At 36.5% G+C, this 21,809-nt stretch overlaps 1 protein-coding gene across 2 annotated transcripts in view; it reads left to right on the forward strand.

Moving 5' to 3' along the window:
- LOC105386067 overlaps window positions 1-21,809 on the forward strand; it is a 93,140-nt gene that overhangs the window by 62,156 nt on the left and 9,175 nt on the right. For both annotated transcript variants that reach the window (XM_048630431.1, XM_011556563.3), the window contains 2 exons: window positions 7,326-7,992; window positions 12,480-12,592. In XM_048630431.1, the coding sequence (XP_048486388.1) occupies window positions 7,348-7,992; window positions 12,480-12,592 (758 nt within the window). In that variant the 5' untranslated portion in view covers window positions 7,326-7,347. The remainder of the gene's footprint in view (window positions 1-7,325; window positions 7,993-12,479; window positions 12,593-21,809) is intronic.

Here is a 21,809-nt window from a genome sequence, read left to right on the forward strand (position 1 = left end):
TTTCTGAAAATTTTACATACCACTCGTATAAACCATTTTATAAACTCATGTTTTTGGCAGATTAGAGGTATTTATTTACCTAATTACCCCCAAAAAGCTTTCTTAGCATTCATGACACAAAGCCCCGGAATAATAATCTTTACGAGGTCAAACGCGGTGTCTGCCAAATGCCGCAAGAAACGCAAGAAGAACTAACACGTCCACCGCACACATTCCGAATGCCATTATATAGAATGCAAATGCGACCCAGTTCCGAAACTAATCCACCGAAACGCTTTCAGAAAACCGCCCCGATCGCACGTAGAGCCAATTATAACTCTATGACAGATTCCAGCCCGTAGTTCCACGCCCGCTCTAGAAGTTCCCAAGTCTGTACCACGTAAGAGATTCTTTGTAAATTGGCATCGTTTGAGATCTTAATTAAGTCGCTTGAGTTTTAAGTCGGCATCACGGTCGTGGTGTGTCGTGCGAGGGATATAGACCTCCCATCCAATAATACGGTATGCACTTGCGAATGCAAAGAGGGTCGCCTTCGACAGCGCGAGACGGGTGCGAAATTGGTAGAGAAGATTAAACGAAACTTTTATTGTGAATTGGACTTTGGCACGTGTTCAGGTTTGCTGGCTTATCAACTGAGTATTTGAGGCTGGTGATAATTATGTTATTATGTTGGCTTCCGTTTTTTTTCTTTTGATATGGAATTTTAGAATAGAATAGACTCTTTATTTTGGAACATTAAGGAAAAAATTACAGTATCACAACTTATATATATAAAGTAGTACAAAAAAGGCGGTCTTATTTCTTAAAGCAATCTCTACCAGACAACCGTTGAATGGAAGAGACAATTTTAACATAATTAATGGGAGTAGAGGTGCAAGGTATACAACTTAAACAGTATACATACTATAGACTATATTTCGTTCTTTGTCGTAATTGTTTTTGTTTATTATTATTCCCTTGCCTTAATTATGCTTTAGCATCTATGAAGAGTGCTGTCACGTTAACAGATTAAGTTTCTTCGGCATAATAAACAACTTATTTATGCCCCCTGTTTTTATTAATGTGTTTCGCTTTTCCCGCTTCGAGCGTTCTGGCACGAAAAATACTGCAGCATTTAAATCTTCTACTTATGCAGATGGTTTCCTTTTAGAACGCCCGTTTTATAAGAAATGGAAGGGGACTAAGAAATCTTACTTAGAGCTTATAAATATGCCGTAAGTAGATGTTTGATACATCACAGTCTCTGTGTTTTTTTTCCCGACTGCGGAAAATCAAAAAGGAGGTGTGTTTAAATTTTGTGTGTGTACCTATATTTCTTCAGACGTATAGTCAAAAAAATCGAGGAAACCCAATTTTTACAAGAGATATTATATTCGATATCCTTCTTTGTAAATTTTTGTAACAAATAGCTCAATAGATTTTCTAAGCGTGAATCTAACAACATGGTGTTCCAAACGTTAAACACAGTAACTCTTCCTGTAGTCGAACAATAACAAAGCTGCAACAAATACCCAACATATCTCTTAGAGAACAAGCAACAACTCTCTAACCCAATTCTTAGATCCGATTTCTCTTAAAAATACCGAACTTTCCGGACATGATCCTTTAGCTTACCGGATTAATGTGACCTGTCTTCCCCCCCTAAGTTCATACAACATTAGGTGGCTTCAGGGAGTATAACCCTTTTTAGAGAGGTCAGAATAACTGGTGGAGTAACCCAAGCATTGCCAAAAGTGCTCTTGCCAAAGGCCCGGTATTCGCACCCCTCTATTCCCCCCAAAACAAGACTTGGCAACATTTCTCTCCGCGTGCATATTGAGTTCCTGAACGTTTGAGAGACGATGACTCGACGCTTCGGCTCAAATATATTGCTATCATTCCAGATTTTGAATCCGGATTTGTTTAAACTGTTGGCAGCCGCGCCTGTTTTGATTTTTGGAAGCTTTTTTCCGCGTCTGATGCCATTTACGGAGCTAAATGGTCAATGAGAAATTTCGTGTCTGCAAAAGGAATATGATCACGGCTCGACTGTGCCAACACTGCTGAAATTGTAAGCCCAATATTTGTAATGTGATTTTCTTCTGTAATTTGTCTTTTAAGAGCTAAAGATGACAAAGTAATGGCAATAAACATTGTAGCAAAGTTATATTGACAGCTTTCAAGTTAACCGAAACGTTAAGATCCAAAACTTCTTACGTACGAGACAAATTTCATCATGATCATTAATTGATTAGGACTTTTACACATAACAACATGATGGAATTTCTAAACACATGGCAGCCAAGTGAGTCTAATTAAGTGGTAAAGATAGCTGCCAGTCATAATCCAGCTCTGTTGCAATTCCAAGATTTGATCCGCAGTATTATTGTAATTAGCTGCGTCTTAATCAACGCTATCTGATTCTGTTCGTTGATCCTTGTCAGGTTCTATTAATCAACCTATTTGTCAACTGGCGTTATTACAGCATTAGCAAGTGTACTTGATTTTGAAATACCTGATGATTTTAAATAAAACAATTTCGAAAAATTATCCCATTCAAGAATTTATGTGGATGCGTTGAAGAGTAGGGTTAAGTATAGTCTGGGTACATAGTTTTAAACTGCTCAAATCGAAGTGCAAACAAAGCTGGACGTGGTTTTAGCTTTCAAGAGGTAGCCGAGATCACATGTGGGTCCATGTTTGCTCTGGCCGTATCCCGATGTATAGCGGAGTTATGACTACAATTTGTTTTTGCCATTTCCTTGTAGTTTCTTAAAGCACGATTATTGAAAAATATTTATTTATAAACATATTTATTAAGCTCAGTGACTGCAGTCATCCGTTTTTCGTTTTGCTTTGCACGTAGGGTGTACCTACACCTACACAGGTTCAGGGTATTATCATTTTTCAAGAGGTATTTTATTGTTTCAGTTTCAGTCCGTTAATAACAGAAAGTCCCTATAAGTTAAGATAAAAGTAGGTAGTCAACATACTGGTACTCCTCTATAGTTCTGCTAATGGGAGTGGCGGCAATCGTCTTCTTGTGCCGTGCTCAAGCTTCCTCCTAATCGTTTGAGCTAACTTTGAGCAATAATACTTACCGCCTTCTTTGGAGGGAGGACATGTTATGAAGTATGTTTCTCGTTTCACAATTTTCTTGTTATTCCTTTGTTATGTAGCTTTCTTTGGTATCTTATCACCGCGCTTGAAGAGTGCTTTTTTGATGGAGAAATTATTTAGAACTTCATAAGCTTTCATTCAGTTTGTCACGTACCTATTTATTTTTACGTAGTCAGCTTTAAAATCCGTATCACGATACATTTTGACATATTTTTCGATAGATTAATTATTATGAGGATGTTCACGGATATTAGTATAAAAACAAGATACCTATAACAAGTGTCAAAATTTTTCGTGTTAAGGCTCCTGCAGAAATTACTATTTTATATATTTTATAGTTAGGTGCCTATGTTTGTTATTATGTAGCAACAGCTGCTCTATAGGTACTAAAGTCCCATTCCTGTCTAGATACTCAACAAAAATTTATGACGTTTCATTCATTATCATTAAACGTGTAATTTGCTATTTTCCAAGAAATGTAGCGTATGCGAAATAGCAAATAAGCATAAAATAAATATCCCAAGAATCCTGATGAAATGGCTTTACCGTACAAATACGTCTATCATTCATTTTCATGTTAAATTAAATAAGATATAAATATCAATTATGAATTATTTGTCACTGGAGAACTTTATCTAACAAACAACAAATAAATACAATTGTAAATAAAAAAAATATTTCACAACTAGGCAATTTGTGATTGCTCCTACACAACTACATTCAGACTTTAGAAGGTAAGTACTTACTTACTTAGCGGTGTTTGAATCTAGAGATGTTCCCGTCGTAAATCAGAACCTAAGTAGTTCCAGCTACGGTATCATTTAGCTTAAAACAATTTCAATATAGCCAGTAGAATCCTGCTTTCCAATCAACAACTTGTAAGATATTTCTACACAGATTTCTCGCAACTTTAATTATTATTGGATGAGCATTTGAGCATGCACCCAGCTATCAGCAGTTGTGAAATGTCGAGAGCAGAAAATATGTTTTTGTTGGATGGTATTCTATTTGTACTCGAAGTTCTTTCCCAAATGAGTTGATACTTACAGTTACTTGAAGATATTTTTTTTTGTAAAAAACACATTACATTTACACACCACTAACCCGCACTAGGTCAGCGTAGTGGACTAGGCCTAAACTAAACCCCTTCCTTCATTGGAAGGAGACCCGTGCCCCAGCAGTGGCGACGTGATGGGTCGTGATGATGACATTAAATCACTATAGGCTATACATAGGTATATGCCAAAAATTATGAAGTTGCAGTGAAATAGCCTATGGGGAGTGAAGTAACAAATACTTTTGACACTTAGGTATATTTATATGTGCTTGCTTAATAAAGTGATCAAAGCGTAACAAACCGTTTGTTAATAATCGGGGATCAGCATTAAGTTTGCTATTAGTTACCAGCCTCTTCCTGGAAAGAAGATAGATATGTGGCTTCGTTAATTAATATAGATCCTTCCAGAAATCTATTACTGCTTTGTTATGAACGGGTACATTGTTTCTGGATTGCTTTTGTTCGTGTTGAGTAGATAGATACTCAATATAACTTGGTTAATCATAGCTAGTTGCAAATGTTTAGTTTGTTAATTGTTTTCATTTAGGATTTGATGAAATTTATTTTAGTCGCCAACCGGCAATATGCTTAGAATATAATCATTAATCAGATAAAGTATTAATTTGTATGTTAACATAATTTATTTTTTATGCTCCTCATAATGTAGTCTATTGATGTTGTCATAAACTATGTCATGTTGAATCTCTTTCATATATCACTTATTAACAAACCAAAAAATCATGTTTACTCTATGATTGAGAAATCGATATATTTATGGATGTATGATATTAAATATAATTACAATTTAGCTGAAAATAACGTCCAAAGTAGGTAAGAAAAGAACTATTCCAGTTATTACACAGCCCCGCCTATTCCATTCGGCATGTCCCATATTGCATTTTTATCGTCCATAACAGTCCGAATCCGAGAAAAGTGAGGGAAGCTGGTAACACTGACACATTTGGCAACATTCCCTCCAGCGCTGGCAACACTATTCGAAATTTGTAGTTTACTGTGCATACGGGAATCGGTGCCCCATTTTTGGTTTATTTTGGGAAGAAAATTTCTTTATCTTACAATCTTTTATTTTGTTTTGAATAAAAAATATGAAGGTATTGAATCAAGCAAGGTCCACCAATCCGAACTTGGCCCGTGTGGTGAAATAAGGCCTAAAAATCTCTTATTTATTGACTAGAGGTATAGGTAATTCCTTTACAGGTAAACAAACATCTTTCAGTACTAAAAAGTTTAAACGATCAAACTTTCAGAAGCTCCCGTCAAAATAATAGAACTTTAACTTGGCAATACAACACAACTTGATATGAAAGTATTTATTGTTCGAAAACATTTGAAGATTGGAAAATCCTTCTTTTGAACACAATACATCGAATATCCAAGTCTCGGATTAAATCTATAAAAAACTTCGGAAAACTTATTGTTTGTCACAAAATAGAAGAGCAGGAAAATGTACAGTAAAGTTTGTACTGGATGCTGAAATTGTGTCAGTGTTACAATTAGAAGTTTTTCTTGACGTTATTTTTTCCTGCTTTTCGAAGTTTATGAATATTATCTTGTCAACCAATGTATAGCTAGGTACACTTAGGTATGTGAGTAGGTATATACTATTTACTACTACCATTATATAGTTAAGTTTATTTATTTTTATGTTACAAACGTGCATTTAACACTTATTAATTACCATAACTATTTAGATTTCAGCACAAAATGATTACATTTAATAAAACACCATTCATACTTCAGTATCAATAGCGTACAAGCTCACAACAAGACAAAGCTAGACCTTTCATAGGGAGATAAAAGTTTCTATTACTATTCAATTGAGTCACTAATCGCGATGCGAGCCCGCCAGAATATTACCATCGGATAAAGATGGCATACTTTGCGGAGTCTGACCGTTACAAAGTAATAATTCACGTGAGAAAACCAACAGAATAGGTTCGTTAAGAGGCTTAAGAGCCCTTGGTGTCAAGCTTTATGCTGATGTCAGGCGTTCGGACGACAGCGCACGAGAGCCCGCCAAGACCCGCCAAATGTTAATGAGATGTCGGCCCTCCCGATCAATAATAACCAATACTATTTATCTCTCATAAATGGCATTATATATTCCATTCATACCTGCTCTGTGACGTGTTAATTAGTATTCTGACGAGGATAAATAATAGAGATAATAAATTATCGATCCTGACAGAAAGCATTTATGTGAATTACAAAGTTATCAGGCATATTCAAAAACATCTTTTGTATGGTAATGCGGTTATAACCGCTAAGAATACAAGGATGGGTGTATAAATGTTAAAGTTTAGATCGACTATAAAGATGTATCTGTTCATCGAATGTCGGAGTATTTTCGAGGATGTAACGGTCCTAATGTAGTGTGTTATCCGGAACTGACCCCGAGAGAACTATCTAACGCCTGTTGACCTCGCGACCTCGCAATCTCTGCCACCTCCTTATGTACGCACCACGCATGCATAATTATGAGACCCCACTTGCTCTTACGTCCATAAAATATAAAAACAACAGTTAAGCTTGCGCAAATTCATTATTTGTACATCCATAAAACATACCAAGCACAAAACGATTTACGATTCGATCAACATCAAATGCTAAGTGCAAACGTAATATGAAAGCTACGTTTGACTGACAAGTGAACCATCTGATTGTAAAGACATTTCTACATTTATCGACGCGAACTGACATTTTAAAATGGTAAACGAAACAAACGTTGCACTATCAGTAATGGGAAGGTGGAATGTAAAACCGACCTAATGAAATACCGTATGCCTGGTTAGAAACCCGTCTGTCCAATTTAAACGATAAAAAATAAATTAAAATAAGCGTCCAGCTACGAAAGGCACTGATGATATCACGGCGACGCGCCCGGCACCCATTGTGCTTTTAGATGTAGTAGTCTATAATTGCGGCGTCTTTGTAATACAAAATGAGGTGTTAGCTCTTCTATTAAATAATAAGTAGTTTGATGCTAATGTAGGGGAATCGATACGCTCGATGTCAGACCCGAAATTGGGTTGCTTCAGCCTGTAGCTGCAGGCTGTTTCCTTCATGACGAGACACTTTTTAAGCCACGCCTTTGACTTGTCATTTGGTTTCCCAGTACTTACTAATGATATTATTCTGCTTGTTACAGATACTAAAAGATAAAACTGCGTATGGCCGATAGATTCAAGAAGAGTCCAAAACAAGCGTCCGTGTACGCTTTTTGGACAAACATCCACAATGTTTGGTTTAAAAACATCAGCGGCGAGGGAAGGAAGTTGCATCATAGACAAAACATTTTGTTAAATGAGCCAGATAATGGAATAGACAGTGAGAAACAAAATGTCCAACAAGAAGGTGACAGAGACGGTGCCACACGTGATCATTCTAAACTCAAGGAACTACCTGTTATTATAGCAAATGAGAATCAGGTTGAAATAGGTCATGTGAATGACGAAAACAGCTTTGAAGATGACGACGACGAGATCAGAAGAAACGTGTGGAGCGATGTCGATGACGAACTTTACATAGCGAAACTAATCGAATTAAGGAGTTCAAATAATGTCCATAACATTGATAAACGTGATATTAGTGCATACGTAAGTGATAGTGAAATCAGTGAGAAGGTTGTGAATAGTGTTAAGTTAGAGTACGAAGACATGTGGGATATAGAGCCCACGGATCTGACTGAATGTGACTGTTTGGGGCCACCGCCTGAGTTTCTGCTGCCGCCGCCACCGAGACCGCCGTTTCTGCAATCGGAATACTATTGTGGGGATGATCCTATACCTGATTTGGAAACCTGTGAATCGGAACCAGTAAGTGCACTTTTTCTTTGTAGAATAATAATTTTATCATACCTACTACTACTAGTTGAGTATACGCTATGGCCGAGACTCGATAAAAGCGGCTCAAAAGGAAACTATGTAATTAATTTTCAAATTTACCTTTTATGTTAACATTGGTAGGCGGAAATCAATGATACATTTGAGATTTGAAACGCATAAACATACCTAATGTATAATAGGTAAACAACGCATGGTTAATTTGAATTTGTGGATAGATTAGTGTAATTAAAGCCCCTTAAGTTTCTCATTAGGCATAATTCCAAATGCTGGCATCCCGTTACGGTTTGTCTACATGCAGTAGCTTTTCATAGACAAAATGATGAATCAGCCAGTATTATCTTATCTGTGGAAACGCACGTTTCAACATATTTTGAACGAAGGAGGTAATGAATAAACAGGCCGGCCTGCTCGCTTATCTCTGTAAATATTCGACGCATGCGGGCACTAATGAAACCATGTTAGCGACAATACACGTTGAAATTTATATCTTTATACATCGCTTACATTTTTACGGTCTGTGATCTCATAATACTGGCAGTGCGTTCCAGTGTTTGCTTTTACAACGCACGTGGGTCTGTTTGAGTCTAACCAACTGAGTGTTGACAATTTTATAAAACGTGAATTTTCGTAACTCAACTGTGCTAACATTTGTTGTGTTGTAACTGTTTAGTGAGCTTTCTCCTTCTTATTTGCTCGCTTGGCTATAGCCAGCCAGCTTCTATAGAACCTGAGTCATAATAAGACAGGTGTTGAAATAGCATCGCCACCTTTAAATGCGCAGTTCCGCGAAACTTAAACTACAGCAGCCTGTGTGAAATCGATGAAAAATATGTTATTTATATGTTTTTTTATCGCCAATTTATTGACTGGCTATTTAAAGGCAACCTACCGCGCGCAAATTCCTGCGGCCAAGATTACGATGTTCCCCCCACTTAGCTGCGAGATTAAGACATCAGACGTGTCCGTATTAATTGAGCCCAATAAAAGCGCCGCCATGTCTGTTTTTAAAAGAATAACCAGTCTCCGTAGGTGTTCTGTCGTGAGTCGTGACCGATTCTGGACCTGTTGATTCGCCACACATTTAAACGGTTCCTACGAACTGATTGGGAAATGATAAAATGACTTCAACAACATTGTGGTTAATACGATTTAAATGAGTCGGTGTAGGTATTATTGTTTTATTCTTTAGTATGATAATTCCTTCCATAAAAAAGGTAACTGAGTTTGTAGGTTGTTGAGTTAAATTGGAAGGTGTTAGCCCGATGCCGAGATGGTCGCTGACCGCTTTTATAAACGTCCAGATAAGATCTAAGCGCATGATCCCAGAGTGTGTTAAGCCTGAAAAAGGGACGTCGATTTGTCAAAACTGGCACTATCGGAACAAAAATCCGTCATCGGTCCCGGGACAATATATCGGCGCATATCTCACGGCATCTCCAACGACAATATCGTAAAAAAACTTCAAAGTACAATATACGAATACGGCAAAGAGCTCTTTCTTATCTATCTGTCTATCAGGGACCGGTAGCCGATTTGTCAATGCCCGTTCCTTAATTAATAAAAAGTCGTCCTAAAAAATGAGTGAAACCCTAATGAATTTCGGTCGGTTCGCAGTGAACTTCAATAAGTTATGATTATCACTTCCTTAAAAGTTTTCAGCGTTAGGAAAGGTTTCTTTAAATTAAAATAAAGAATTCCTTTAGCTGCAACGGAAAAAGAACTGAATTTGTTTTTCTTATTATTCGTAGTTGGTGTGTGTGGTGTTTCTACAGTTCGGCTTGAGTTCTTCTTATCTTTTGTTCTTATGTAGGTCAGGATAGAATGCAAAATTAAATTATTTTTATTTTAACATTTTCATGGAGGACCAGCAACAGCATTGTAGATGTTATTATGGAATACTCTTTATTTGTACACTAAAAAGAATAACAACATTAAAAAGTTATAACATCATACCTGGACCAAAAGACTAATTCTATTCGATTCTAGAAGCTTTAGCTGCCAACGAATTAAATTATACTAGGCCTGGGCATTGCTTTATTTCCATGGCTGATGGTTGACCAAAAAAAGTATCCACGGTTGTCTTCTAAATTATGCGCATTCTGATCAGTATAAAAACTACACATTCATTCTCAACAATTAAATGAACAAACAAACAAATCACCTATTGTTTTCCTCCAAGTATTGTCCTGAATTGATTAAGTTATTGTTTATATTAATACAAACCCACCCACATTAACCATTTTTGTATAATTCTATTACAATCGACTTAAACTTCAACATTTGCTGACTCAACAGACATTAGTAATTACTTTTAATAGAATTGAACTTATTATAATACTATATTATGTTAACATGGGTAAGCAAAACATTTGAGCGGAAACAATTTCTTACAAAAATAACCTTAGCTTAATTACTTAAATAATAATTATTGTAACGCTACACAAACTACATCGCAAGGTTCAAATTAGCTTGCATCATTATTACTGTCAGAGTTTATAAAAAAGATACACATCAACCTCATCGCGCCCCGCCCGAATTGATAAAATCTAACCAATTATTCAAAATAATAGCCATATATCTTTCTTTCATCATGGCCGATAATTGCTTACTTCGTGTTTCAACGTTTTAACATTGGAAAGAATTTATTCGCCCCTCAGTGCTTTACTGATAGGTACCTACAACTAATAAAATGTTGATCTACCCCCCCTGTTGTAAGCTGTGTCATTCTCTAAATCCACGAAGTTAGTTTATGTAGTGCTAACCTCGACTCTATCTCTTTGTATTAAGCGTGCCGATTGCGTGACAATTATTGTTCGTTCGTTCGTCAATTTAGAGAGTAACCCACAGAAACTTTGGAATAAACTAGAGAAAAATGTTCACAAGAGGTTTTCCTATGCTGGTTGTTCACTGGTATCATTATAAGCTTTTAACTTCAACAGCTGATAGTGGAGGAGTGTCAGAGTTGCGTGCATATAATTAGGTTACAGGAGCTACTCATTATTCCCAGCATATTTAAAGTAAAGTAGATTAAACTTAAATAAAATAAATTAAATAATTTGACAGTTAAATTCAATCAAAAAGTGATGATAGAAAGAAAGATAAGCAAGACAATACATAATTTACCAAAAAGTGGGAATTATTTTATTTATTTACTTGCAAAAATGAGTATTCCTATGATAACTCGATAAATAAATATAGTTTTTGTTAAGTTTTCTTCTACACAGGCCACAAGGTACGGACGAGACGTAGCAAGTTCATAAAATATTAATCAAAGTAAGTGAAAACAATAAGAAGAATAGCACAATAAGTTAACACTTGGAACCATTCCAATTTGTTTCGACAGATATACGAAATTGGGTTGTATTTGTCTCGTAATATAAAATTGTTTGTTCTCTGCCAAAAGTACAAGATTCGTCGCTGCACTTAAAGCATTTCGCAGATCATTAGTCTGGAACTCAGGGAAAGATTTTACTTGAGAATTTTGTTCACTGCTTCTGTTATTGCTTTTGAATGAACAGACCCAGCATTTAATGCGCCTCTGAGAATGAGGGTCCTTTTGTATTCATTTAAAAAGTTGATATAATTTATGGCTTACCTACCCATTAGGTGCACTACACTTGTTATGACTCACACAGCATTGAATTGGTATACAATATAGGGAGAGTGCCCACGTCATTACATTACTAGTTAAAAACTCTTCTATCATGTTCTAAAAATGGTATGCAGTATCCTGCCTCTGAAAGCGGTTACAATTGAATTAAATGCATTCAGTTTGAAATGCAGGCCTTCACGATTTTAAATCATGAAGGCCTGCATTTCAAACTGAATCATCTAGTCCCTAGTGAATAAAATTACTGGTTCATATATGCATGAGCGTTTTTGTTAATCGGTCCTTTCTCATTTCCATTCGCTTGGACGTCGAAATTTTAATAATTCCCCGTTTCACCGAGTTACGCTCGGTGGCTCTCGGGTAATGTCGGGTTGATTCGTTTCCCCGTTTTACACATACACCATATTGCCGTAATTACAGGGCAATAAGTTTTTGTTAGAGGGTGCAAGGTGCGTGCTTTCTGGGCTCGACGTGTTTATATATTAATATTTTCGGCCAGAAGGCGTCACGCGACTGATATAATATACCTACGTATGTATAAAAAGGCAATTTTGACACAAAGGATATTTTTTTTGTCTTCCCCTTTGCCCGCCACCCGTGAGCTCACTAAATGATGGCGTTATTTTTATTTATTTTTATCAAGTTGAGGGTGAAAGAATCACTGTATGAATATTGTGACGCTAGTTTTTTGTTTTAAAATAACGGACAGATGACAGTCCTAAGGTAATTTTTATTTATAGCATAAGCTAGGCTAGGACATGAATTGTATAGTTAATTAATAAGTAAATAGTTAATCTCTCTCTCCTCCACGTTCATCACTAATGCACCCATCTCTCTCCCCCCACAGAAGATAGATGCGTACAACCACAGCAGCCCTTCGCTGCAGACGTCGGCGGTGATCGGGCTCTGCTCGCTCGTGCTGGTGCTCGGCATCTTCATCGGAGTCATCCTCGTCTGGAAGTAAGTCCACCACTTTATTCATACTTAGATAAGACTAGCTGTTCCCGCGAGCTTCGCTCCGCCTTCAAAAGTTTTCCCGTAGGAATTAGGTAAGTTTTGGCGTGAAAGAGTAACAGACAGACAGACACAGGTAGTTTCGCATTTATAATATTAGTTAGGATAAGGGATATTTTTACGATAAGACTGATACCCTGATTACACCTTGAGCGTCGAGACAGTTACTGTCATAGGCCGAGGATACTGTATCCTAATGAACGGGTGCTCGGCCGAGGATACTTTCTCGGCCACTCTTCTCGGCAGATGTACTCTGGGTATCAACATGATACAGTGATCAAGGATAGGCCGAGGATACTGTCTCGCCACTCTACTCGCTAGGTTTAATCAGGTTATTACGCATAGGTGAGGGCCTAGCGTATGTAGGTTTTTCTAAACCGATCGAGCGGTGAAAATCAACGCAAATATGTGTGGCGTGGAGTCCAACGCGAGTACCGCTAGATGGCAACTTCGCCAACATACAAACATCACCTAGTTCGTGTTTACTCGTTACTACACCAAAGGAGTAAACTGATACTCCACATGCTGATTCATGGTGACTATCCGGTTATTCTTAGAGTGTCGGTGACAAACACCAGGATAAGGCATATTTTTACGATAAGACTGATACCCTGATTACACCTAGAGCGTCCAGGCGGTTACTGTCATAGGCCGAGGATACTGTGTATCCTAATTAACGGCTAGCAATTGAACGAGTGCTCGGCCGAGGATACTGTCTCGGCCACTCTACTCGGCAAGTGTACTCTGGGTATAAGATGATACAGTGACCGAGGATCGGCCGAGGAACACCAGTAACAGGTTAGGAATTGTTTGAAAATCTAGATTTCAATAAAGCTCGGAGGAGGGGTCAGATTTCTCTGCCTTATACTGTACTCGGCGTGGCGGGTCCAGGATGAGCCCAAAAAAGTTCTTGCCCTACCCTCAAAATTACATTAATAACATCCATTAAATTGTTCAATATTCAATTCAATTTCTATCTACTTCATAGATTAAGAATAGTGATCTTTCGCATTTTTATGAATACTTAAGAACTGCAAGTTTGCGCGAAACATATTTTAAGTACTTTATTTGAAGTACTTACCTAGTTACTCTTATTTATGAATGATACATTACAATTCTCTAATCATTAAGTAGCAGTATTGGAACAATAAACTGTGATTTGTGGTTGAATTGAAATAAATAACTCTGTGATGGCAATCAAAATATTTCAATTGTTCAATTTCCACTAATCTACTAATTAAAACCGATGTTTCTGTAAATTGGAAACATTGCGCTGATAAATTAAGGTTAACACGCAAAATCGCTTTTGTTTTAATACCTATATCAATATTAACGTGAGCCATAATATTAATGTAATCCTTTCTTCATTAAAAACTAGGAACTTATTAGCATAGGAACAGGCACAATACAAAAGTAGATACTATAAGATTTTCTGATTAAACTGAACATAACATCTAAGGCTCTTCTTTTTCATAAAAAACACATAATTTGCTATCTCTTTAAAGAAAACAATGATACATCTTTGGTCTCCACAATAAGTCAGAACATTGTTCCTTATTGTATTGTACATCTAATAGATGGTAATGAATCTGTTGATCATTCACCAAATTAAACCGGCATCCAGTTAATGATATTGCCGTCAAGCTACCACGTAAGAAGGTATAGGTGGTATAGTCTCTAAGCTTAGATTAACAATATACGAACAAGATTGTGTATCACATACAAAAACAAAGCATTTTTTTCCGCATTTTGTTAACTGTCAAACCGTTTTAAGTTCCACCTAATGACAACCTCTGTGCCAATGAATTTTAATAAGTCATCTTCTTACCAAACTAATTCAAAATAAAAGCGGATAGAAGTGGGGTGCTACTATTTTTCGAGCCGTTTCTTTTGCATTGACACTCCATCTTGGCCGTAATTTGTTAATCTAAGTCTCCAAGTCTTAACCCTGCTAAGTCACTGACAGTTTAATCGCTATTTAAGCCGTCGACACCGTCTCATGTGGAGGTGCAATGGCTCGAGAACTCGACCAGAATATCTGTCACCTAGCCGATTTAATCCGAACCAAAACGGTAATGTAATTACAGCTGTCAAAATACCCTTGTCACTATTTGAGAATGTCGATTTGAGCTGTCAACTGTCAATTTGATAGCTTTGATTAGTTGAAATATTTGAATAGTGAACCGGTTTGCTTCCGAATAATAAATATAATACATTTAATAGGCGTAGCGTGTGGTTGATTGCGTAATATCTTGCATGTACATAGATAGGTACCTAAGACTCAATGTAAGGCTCTGTGGCTCGCAATTTAGTCCATGTCTGGTAGCATGTCAGTCAGCGAGGAATCTTCCAGAGGTCTGGAGTTTGAGTCAGATCTAACTGAAAATGCCACGCAACTATTTCGTAATATATCACTGCTAGTCTTGAATAGCTTCGAATTAGTTTTTCGCTGTCGTACAACAAATTTTAGAAACTTGAATAATATAGGTAAATACGTGGTGCAGACCACAAACAGACTAGCGTAGCGTGGGGCGCCCTCCGGCTCGCTGGACCGATGACCTGAGATACAGGTGGCCGGTGGTGGCTGGATGGGGAAGGCCGAGGACAGAGTTTTGTGACGCTGTTTGGGTGAGGCCTATGTCCAGCAGAACGACTTCGGGCTGTTGCTGATGATGATGATGTAAAAATTCAAGTTTTCAATCTAAGCGAATAAATAAATAAATATTTTCTTTAAACTTGTTGTTGAAGAATGACAAACATAAATTAACACTGTCATAAAATCAGTCAACGTCATCATTAATGATGGCTTAAAATAGTGTTTTCCCATAAACATAATGTATAAAATGAGATCCCATATAATAAACTCGCGTTGATCTGACTGGTTAAATGTCTACCTACTTTAGATCAAAGAGCTTTAATTTTATTATTATTATGAAATGTTTGAGAGGTCTTTTTCTTTAGCGATTACAATAATAACAGTTTATGAGTACCTAAGTATGAGTACCTTTTTAGGTAAGTAGTTTTCTCAGTTATTAATGATTATGATATGATTTCAAATTAGTTAAATCAAATGTACAATATGTGAAGAAATCATATAGGTACGGAGCAAACTTTACTAGAAAGACATACCCTAACTGAATCAAAAATTCCGTTTGTGGATTCTGCAAACATAGACTTTTCTAACAACATAGGAAGACCTGAATTTCGGAAAACGACTGTCATTGGCCCCTTATGACGTCATTTCCTGGGTACAGAATCTTATTAGCCGGTTCTGGCGTGGTACGCACCTGAATTCTTAAAATCAACTCCAAAAAACTTTTTCAGCGAAAATAGGAAAGAAAATCAAGATATAAAAATTATGCGAAATACTGGCAGTACTTACATAATGTACCTACAGCTGGATGTATATTTTAACGGATTTGATATTTGTATGACAGTCGTGAGCAATGAAAAAGTTCCACTTTCAAAATTCGAAACCAAATGACCCCAATTCTTTAAAACATTTTTTTTTTCTTTAAAACATTTGAAATTATCGGTCCAAGGTAACATTCGAAAACATTCATAACTAAAAATTTATTCTCTACATTATTGTACCTGTACCTATTTTTGTGTCCATCACTTGATGCTGTCAGATAACCCTCGTTTGGGACCTGTCTCTCAATATACGGTGTCATTCATTTAGACATGCCTAATTTAAAATTTAACTCGGAGAGTAATATTTTATCCGATCTAAAACGATGATAATGGAAGTAAGAGATAGATATAATTTCTGTTATTATTATTACTTTCTTTAATACAATTAGGTATTATAGAAAGTTTTCTTTAATATATGAAACAAAGGTTTTAGGTAAGATTTATTTAGTACAAAGTGAAGAATCTACACTGGCTTTTCCCTCCTGAGTATTTTAGTGACTAGTTCCGTATATTGCTTACCAAAACACAGGGAAAGGATAAAAAATAATTATATTTTTGTACAACTAAATATACTAAATTTCATTTGGTTGATTCATTAAAATTTATTTCTTTTTTCAATAACATATTTTGTGTCTATAAATATCAAGATGGATATTTGTTCTCGGGTCTTGGGTGTTGAATTGTTGATATTTATATTTAGTATCTATCTATCTTTGTATTTGTGTAGATATATCAGCTGTCCGACACCCATAACACAGGTTCTGCCTAGCTTGGGGTCGGATGGCCGTGTGTGAGATGTCCCCACATATTTATTTATTTATATTTATTATTTATTAAGATACAAAATTTGGACAACGCAGTTACTACCTACTTCCGCCCTAGAACTGTTCGTGAGCCGGGAAATCCTTATTAGAATACCAAAATTAAGTCCAACAAACATAGTTACAATCTGCTAACATCCAGTAGCACGAACTACATCTCCATTTGAATAATACATTTTGGACCAAGGCCCTATTGTCTGATTTAAATAATAATATTAATCGCAATAACTTTGAATGCTTCAGCCAACAATATTTTACGGTATTTTGGTACCTAGATGGAGTGTCAGTGCAAAAGAATCGTCACGACAAAATAACACCCCACTTCTGCCAGTGAGCTCTAATATTTATTTAAACATTTATTGTAGACAGAAACATAATATAAATACAATTGAAAAACACAGTAAAAGCATACAATGTCGGGCTTATTGCCAAAAAGCAATTTCTTGCAGCCAACCTTTGTTGGTGGATAAAAGAGTTACTTACGAGCTATTTAGTTACAGGTACAATAACGATACTATTTTAATTTAATACAGACGAAGTATTTTTTTTTATATAGATAGAGCTTTATTTTGATAAACTTAGTTCAATTAGAATATTTATGACTTCATTTAATAGTAAGTACATTGGTTGTCATTAGGTTGAACATAAAACAGCATTGACTTTGACAGCTTTTGCTTAGTTTTTGTGACAAAATGTCGTTGGCCCACAATTTTATATTTCACATTAAAATAATAGTGTTAGATGTTACGATGAGAAAATAAGCCGCTCGGTTTCTGTTAATATATCATGAGGGTGTCGGTATGTAAACATCAGTGTTTTCGGAACTGGAGTTTGTAGCTAAGTTGAGAATTATCTTGCGGCCACATACACATAATACTGATTACGCAAACATACACATACATTCCTTAATATATTATGTTGTGTGCCAGTGTTGTGGTTGAATTAGGAACGGATGTGAAGAGGCTTTTCATTGGATACAATGTGTTTGAATTTTCTGTTTATAATAAGTGTCTTATACCGACCGTTAATTAGATAGATGATTTGAATTTGGTTTAATATTATGAAATAAATAAGACTTTTTGATTATCCAACCATCTAAATCTAACTTTTAGTTACCATTATTCTCAAGAACTAGGTAACACTGTTACGAGTAAGTTAGTTGGTTATGTTTTAGAATATTTTATTTTATGTTCTGTCTGATATCATTTATTGTGATACAAAACTCTACATTACCGAATGTGCTGCTCCTTTTTGTTTTCCGAATCGTCTTATTATGTTACTGCGTGACTAATTATGCCAAAATTATACTGTACGCTTTCCGCCTCGCCAGGATTGGCCAATTCGAAATCGCTCGTCCAATCAACGCGCGAGGCGGGCCCACTCGCGCGCATACACACGCGTCCTAGTATTTGTACAATTTCCTCACGTAATTAATTCTCCTTCTGGAATAAACATTAATATTCAACTACACTTGAATTGCTAATAGGCAGTTAAAGAGGTTCTACTTTTTGCAAAGCAACATCATTTCTTCTGCACTCGTTAAGCCCGGTGCCGCCATATTAGTTATTCATAAGTTGCTAGCGTCTATAAAAATTGCAGTGTACAAAATGGCCGCCATCTATAACAACTGGCGATTCTCTTTCAATTTAATGGCGAGAAATAAAATAAAACTTCCCGGAGATGTAAAAGCAAGTACAAGCCATGCCCCACTTCGTCCCGGCTCACCTGGGGCTAAAGCACTTCAATAAAGGAGTACTCGTGGCCTCTTTGGTCTTAAGACAAAGCGACTCTGCAAATAGTCCATTGTGTTGAAACGAAACCCCTACCGCTGTGCCAGCGCCCTCTGGTACAGTGAATTTCACAACTTTATGCGGGACTTTTTTTAAAGAAGTCCTTTTTGGAGCGGCGTTTACGGCTTCCGGACCTTTCAAATTGTTTTTCACAAAAAAGTGTTAAGGTTAACAAAGTTCGTTGCTCTATGGAAAAAATACAGCGGTAGCAAGTTCGTGTACAAGTGTGAAGGGAGCCTGAAGTGCCAGTTCCGAGGGATCAAAGATGTCGAGCGTTCCAACGGATATTGTGCTTATTTATAAAATAATTCCTCTAAATGAATGGGTCAAGGACTTACTTTTTACGGAAAACAGTTCCGGATTCCCTTAGGGTCGGATTTCATTATGGATTTCTTGGAGGCCTGCTATTTCCTGCTGTCCGGCTCACACAATCTGAAGACATATCTAATCTTATGATAGACGCAATAAGTTAATCCATTACACGAGTACCTTATTGTGTGGCTGGATCGAGACCTCTATGATGTTTATTCTGAGAATCAAGAGTCTCCTCGACTATTAAGATTTAGCTACATTTCTGATCCGATAAATTGATTTTAAAATATTATTGAGGCGACCGAATGGCGTAGTGGTTAGTGACCCTGACTACTGAGCCGAAGGTCCCGGGTTCGATTCCCGGCTGGGGCAGATATTTGTTTAAAGACAGATATTTGTACTCGGGTCTTGGGTTGGTTGATATTTATATTTAGTATCTATCTATCTATGTATTTGTGTAGATATATCAGTTGTCCGACACCCATAACACAGGTTCTGCCTAGCTTGGGGTCGGATGGCCGTGTGTGAGATGTCCCCACATATTTACATATTTATTGTTGTAGCAATAGGAACTTAGGCATATCCCTATAGACATTTATATTAGCCGGTAGTAGGTAAGTACATCGCCAACTATTTTTTTTACTTTCTTCTGAAAATAACGGTTGCTCTTAGCGATACCTAAGTTTATAAGTATGTTGTCTGTTCTGTTTGGTGACCAATATATTCTATTCTAAGATACCGGTCCCGACACGATTGCAAAGCGTTGTAGAATACGACCATTGGTGCTTTAATGAAACAATTTCTCAATTTGCATTTCTTGCAACAGGCCCTACCCGTGTTAGCCTAATGCTATCTCTAGATCAGCCATTCTATTTATGGCTTAACGTCTTTATTAAGCCCTATTGTCTTGTTCTCATTATGGCGAGCGAATCGAAGCGAGCTGATTTGCTTGCCGCAAGTTATTATTGGCGATCTCCATACAATCACAAATTAGCATAATATCTCAATACTTTCTTATTTCCTGAGCTGACTGTGTTCGCCGGCCTCTGTCGCTGGCGCTCTAAAAAGTTTTAACCAACAGTGACACTTTGCGTATTTGCTTAAAGTTAGTTTTCGTTGTGTCGCTTGCGTGTAAATCAAATGCGTCTGAGTAATTGGAAAATGAGCTTTGTAACCGGGGGTTTGAAACTGAAATTGTTGTCAACTTTCAAGCTCAGCCGACTTTGTACGTAGTGAATAAAATTACACGCTTGATATATGTGCGTTAGTGGCCTGCATCGCACATTGTTTACAATATTTATGATAGGCCGTTCATTGTATGGGCTTTTTGATTAAGTTCCACCGATTCCTTTGATATTTTCGTTCATTAAAATGAATGAATGTGTTTTTAATGACGCCGTTATTAGCATTTTAATGGCGCTCGTAATAGTTTATGTACGAATAAAGTTTACGCATAATATAATATAGATAAATGCGTCGGCGTTTTTAATTATAAATATTTAATAATCTAGATATACTTACCTATAGGTTCGTAAAATATTAAGCGTTATATCTACTTATGACATAATTAACAGCAGTATGAAAAGCATATTATATACATAATATTGCTCAAAGCATGACAATAATCACTGTACCTCAGAGGTAAACAATAATAAGTCCACTTTCTGAAATAACAGTTTTTATTACTTACTCTATGTGTAAGTATTTTATATTTTTTAAACTTTCAAAAAAAGCTACGTTGAAAACAGGAACTCTCAAAACGCTATCTCGGTTTTACAATGTTTAAATTTGAATACCGTTTGAATAATTTCAAAAGTTCGTAAATATGAGGTTTTACTAACTTCTAAAATTATTACAGACGCTTGCTTTGAAACGTGTGTTCGTAAAACTGCATTTAACTTTGTTGATGAGCGTTTTTCACTTTTTTGTGGTAACATGAAAGTTTAGTCTTTTTGGTTGTCTCGTTTGAATTTTCATAGCGAACACAATATTATGCATCGGAGAGTCCTTTTGTATCGTCCATAATTTCAGAGTCGTAGAAAAGTTTATTTACAGAAAACTATGTGGGGTTGCCACCACCAAATATTAGCTATTAACAATTCTTCTATTCTATTCTTGTTTTAAATGGCACTTGTACTGTATTAACAATTCTTAAGCAGCGTCAATCGCTAGTCATATCTGTTGTAACTTGTATGAATCTGGATGATGTTTGACAAGCAAGGGATGTTTTATTGATAATGTTTGGTGGTCGTAACGCCACGGTTTTTTAGCTTCTTTGTTACCAATATAATGTATGTAAGTACTTATACTTCGAACTTTCCTCGAATTTCATAAAGCCAGTATCCGCCAAGAACCTCCTGACACCATCACGCAAGGAAATTCAACACTATATTGTTGACGTGGGGCCCAGTTCACCACTTCCGCTCAATCTAATCCGAGTTTAGTTAAACCCGTCAAGTCTGACACCTCGAGATGAAGAGGGCGCCACCATCGGCGACGGCGCGCTGGACCGTTTGCTCAGCGATGCCGTCATAATTAGGTAACACGTTTGTTGCGTGTTTCGGATATAGGTCTCGTATTATTAGAGATATAAAAAGGTAAAACTTTCTCAGGCAGGATTAAATAATGGGCTATGTTTACTTATTATTATTATGAATCTTTTATTGTACATAAAACACAGTAGGTATAAATACAATACAAATTAAAACTCAGTAAAAGCAAACAAGTTTATTGCCAAAAAGCTATTTCTTCCAGCCAACTTTGTTATTGCAAAAAGAATGTTCATTAAAAGTTTAATGCTATCTGAAATTAAACTGAGATAAGCAC

Source organism: Plutella xylostella, chromosome 25, assembly GCF_932276165.1.
Source record: "Plutella xylostella chromosome 25, ilPluXylo3.1, whole genome shotgun sequence".
Taxonomy (NCBI): domain Eukaryota; kingdom Metazoa; phylum Arthropoda; class Insecta; order Lepidoptera; family Plutellidae; genus Plutella; species Plutella xylostella.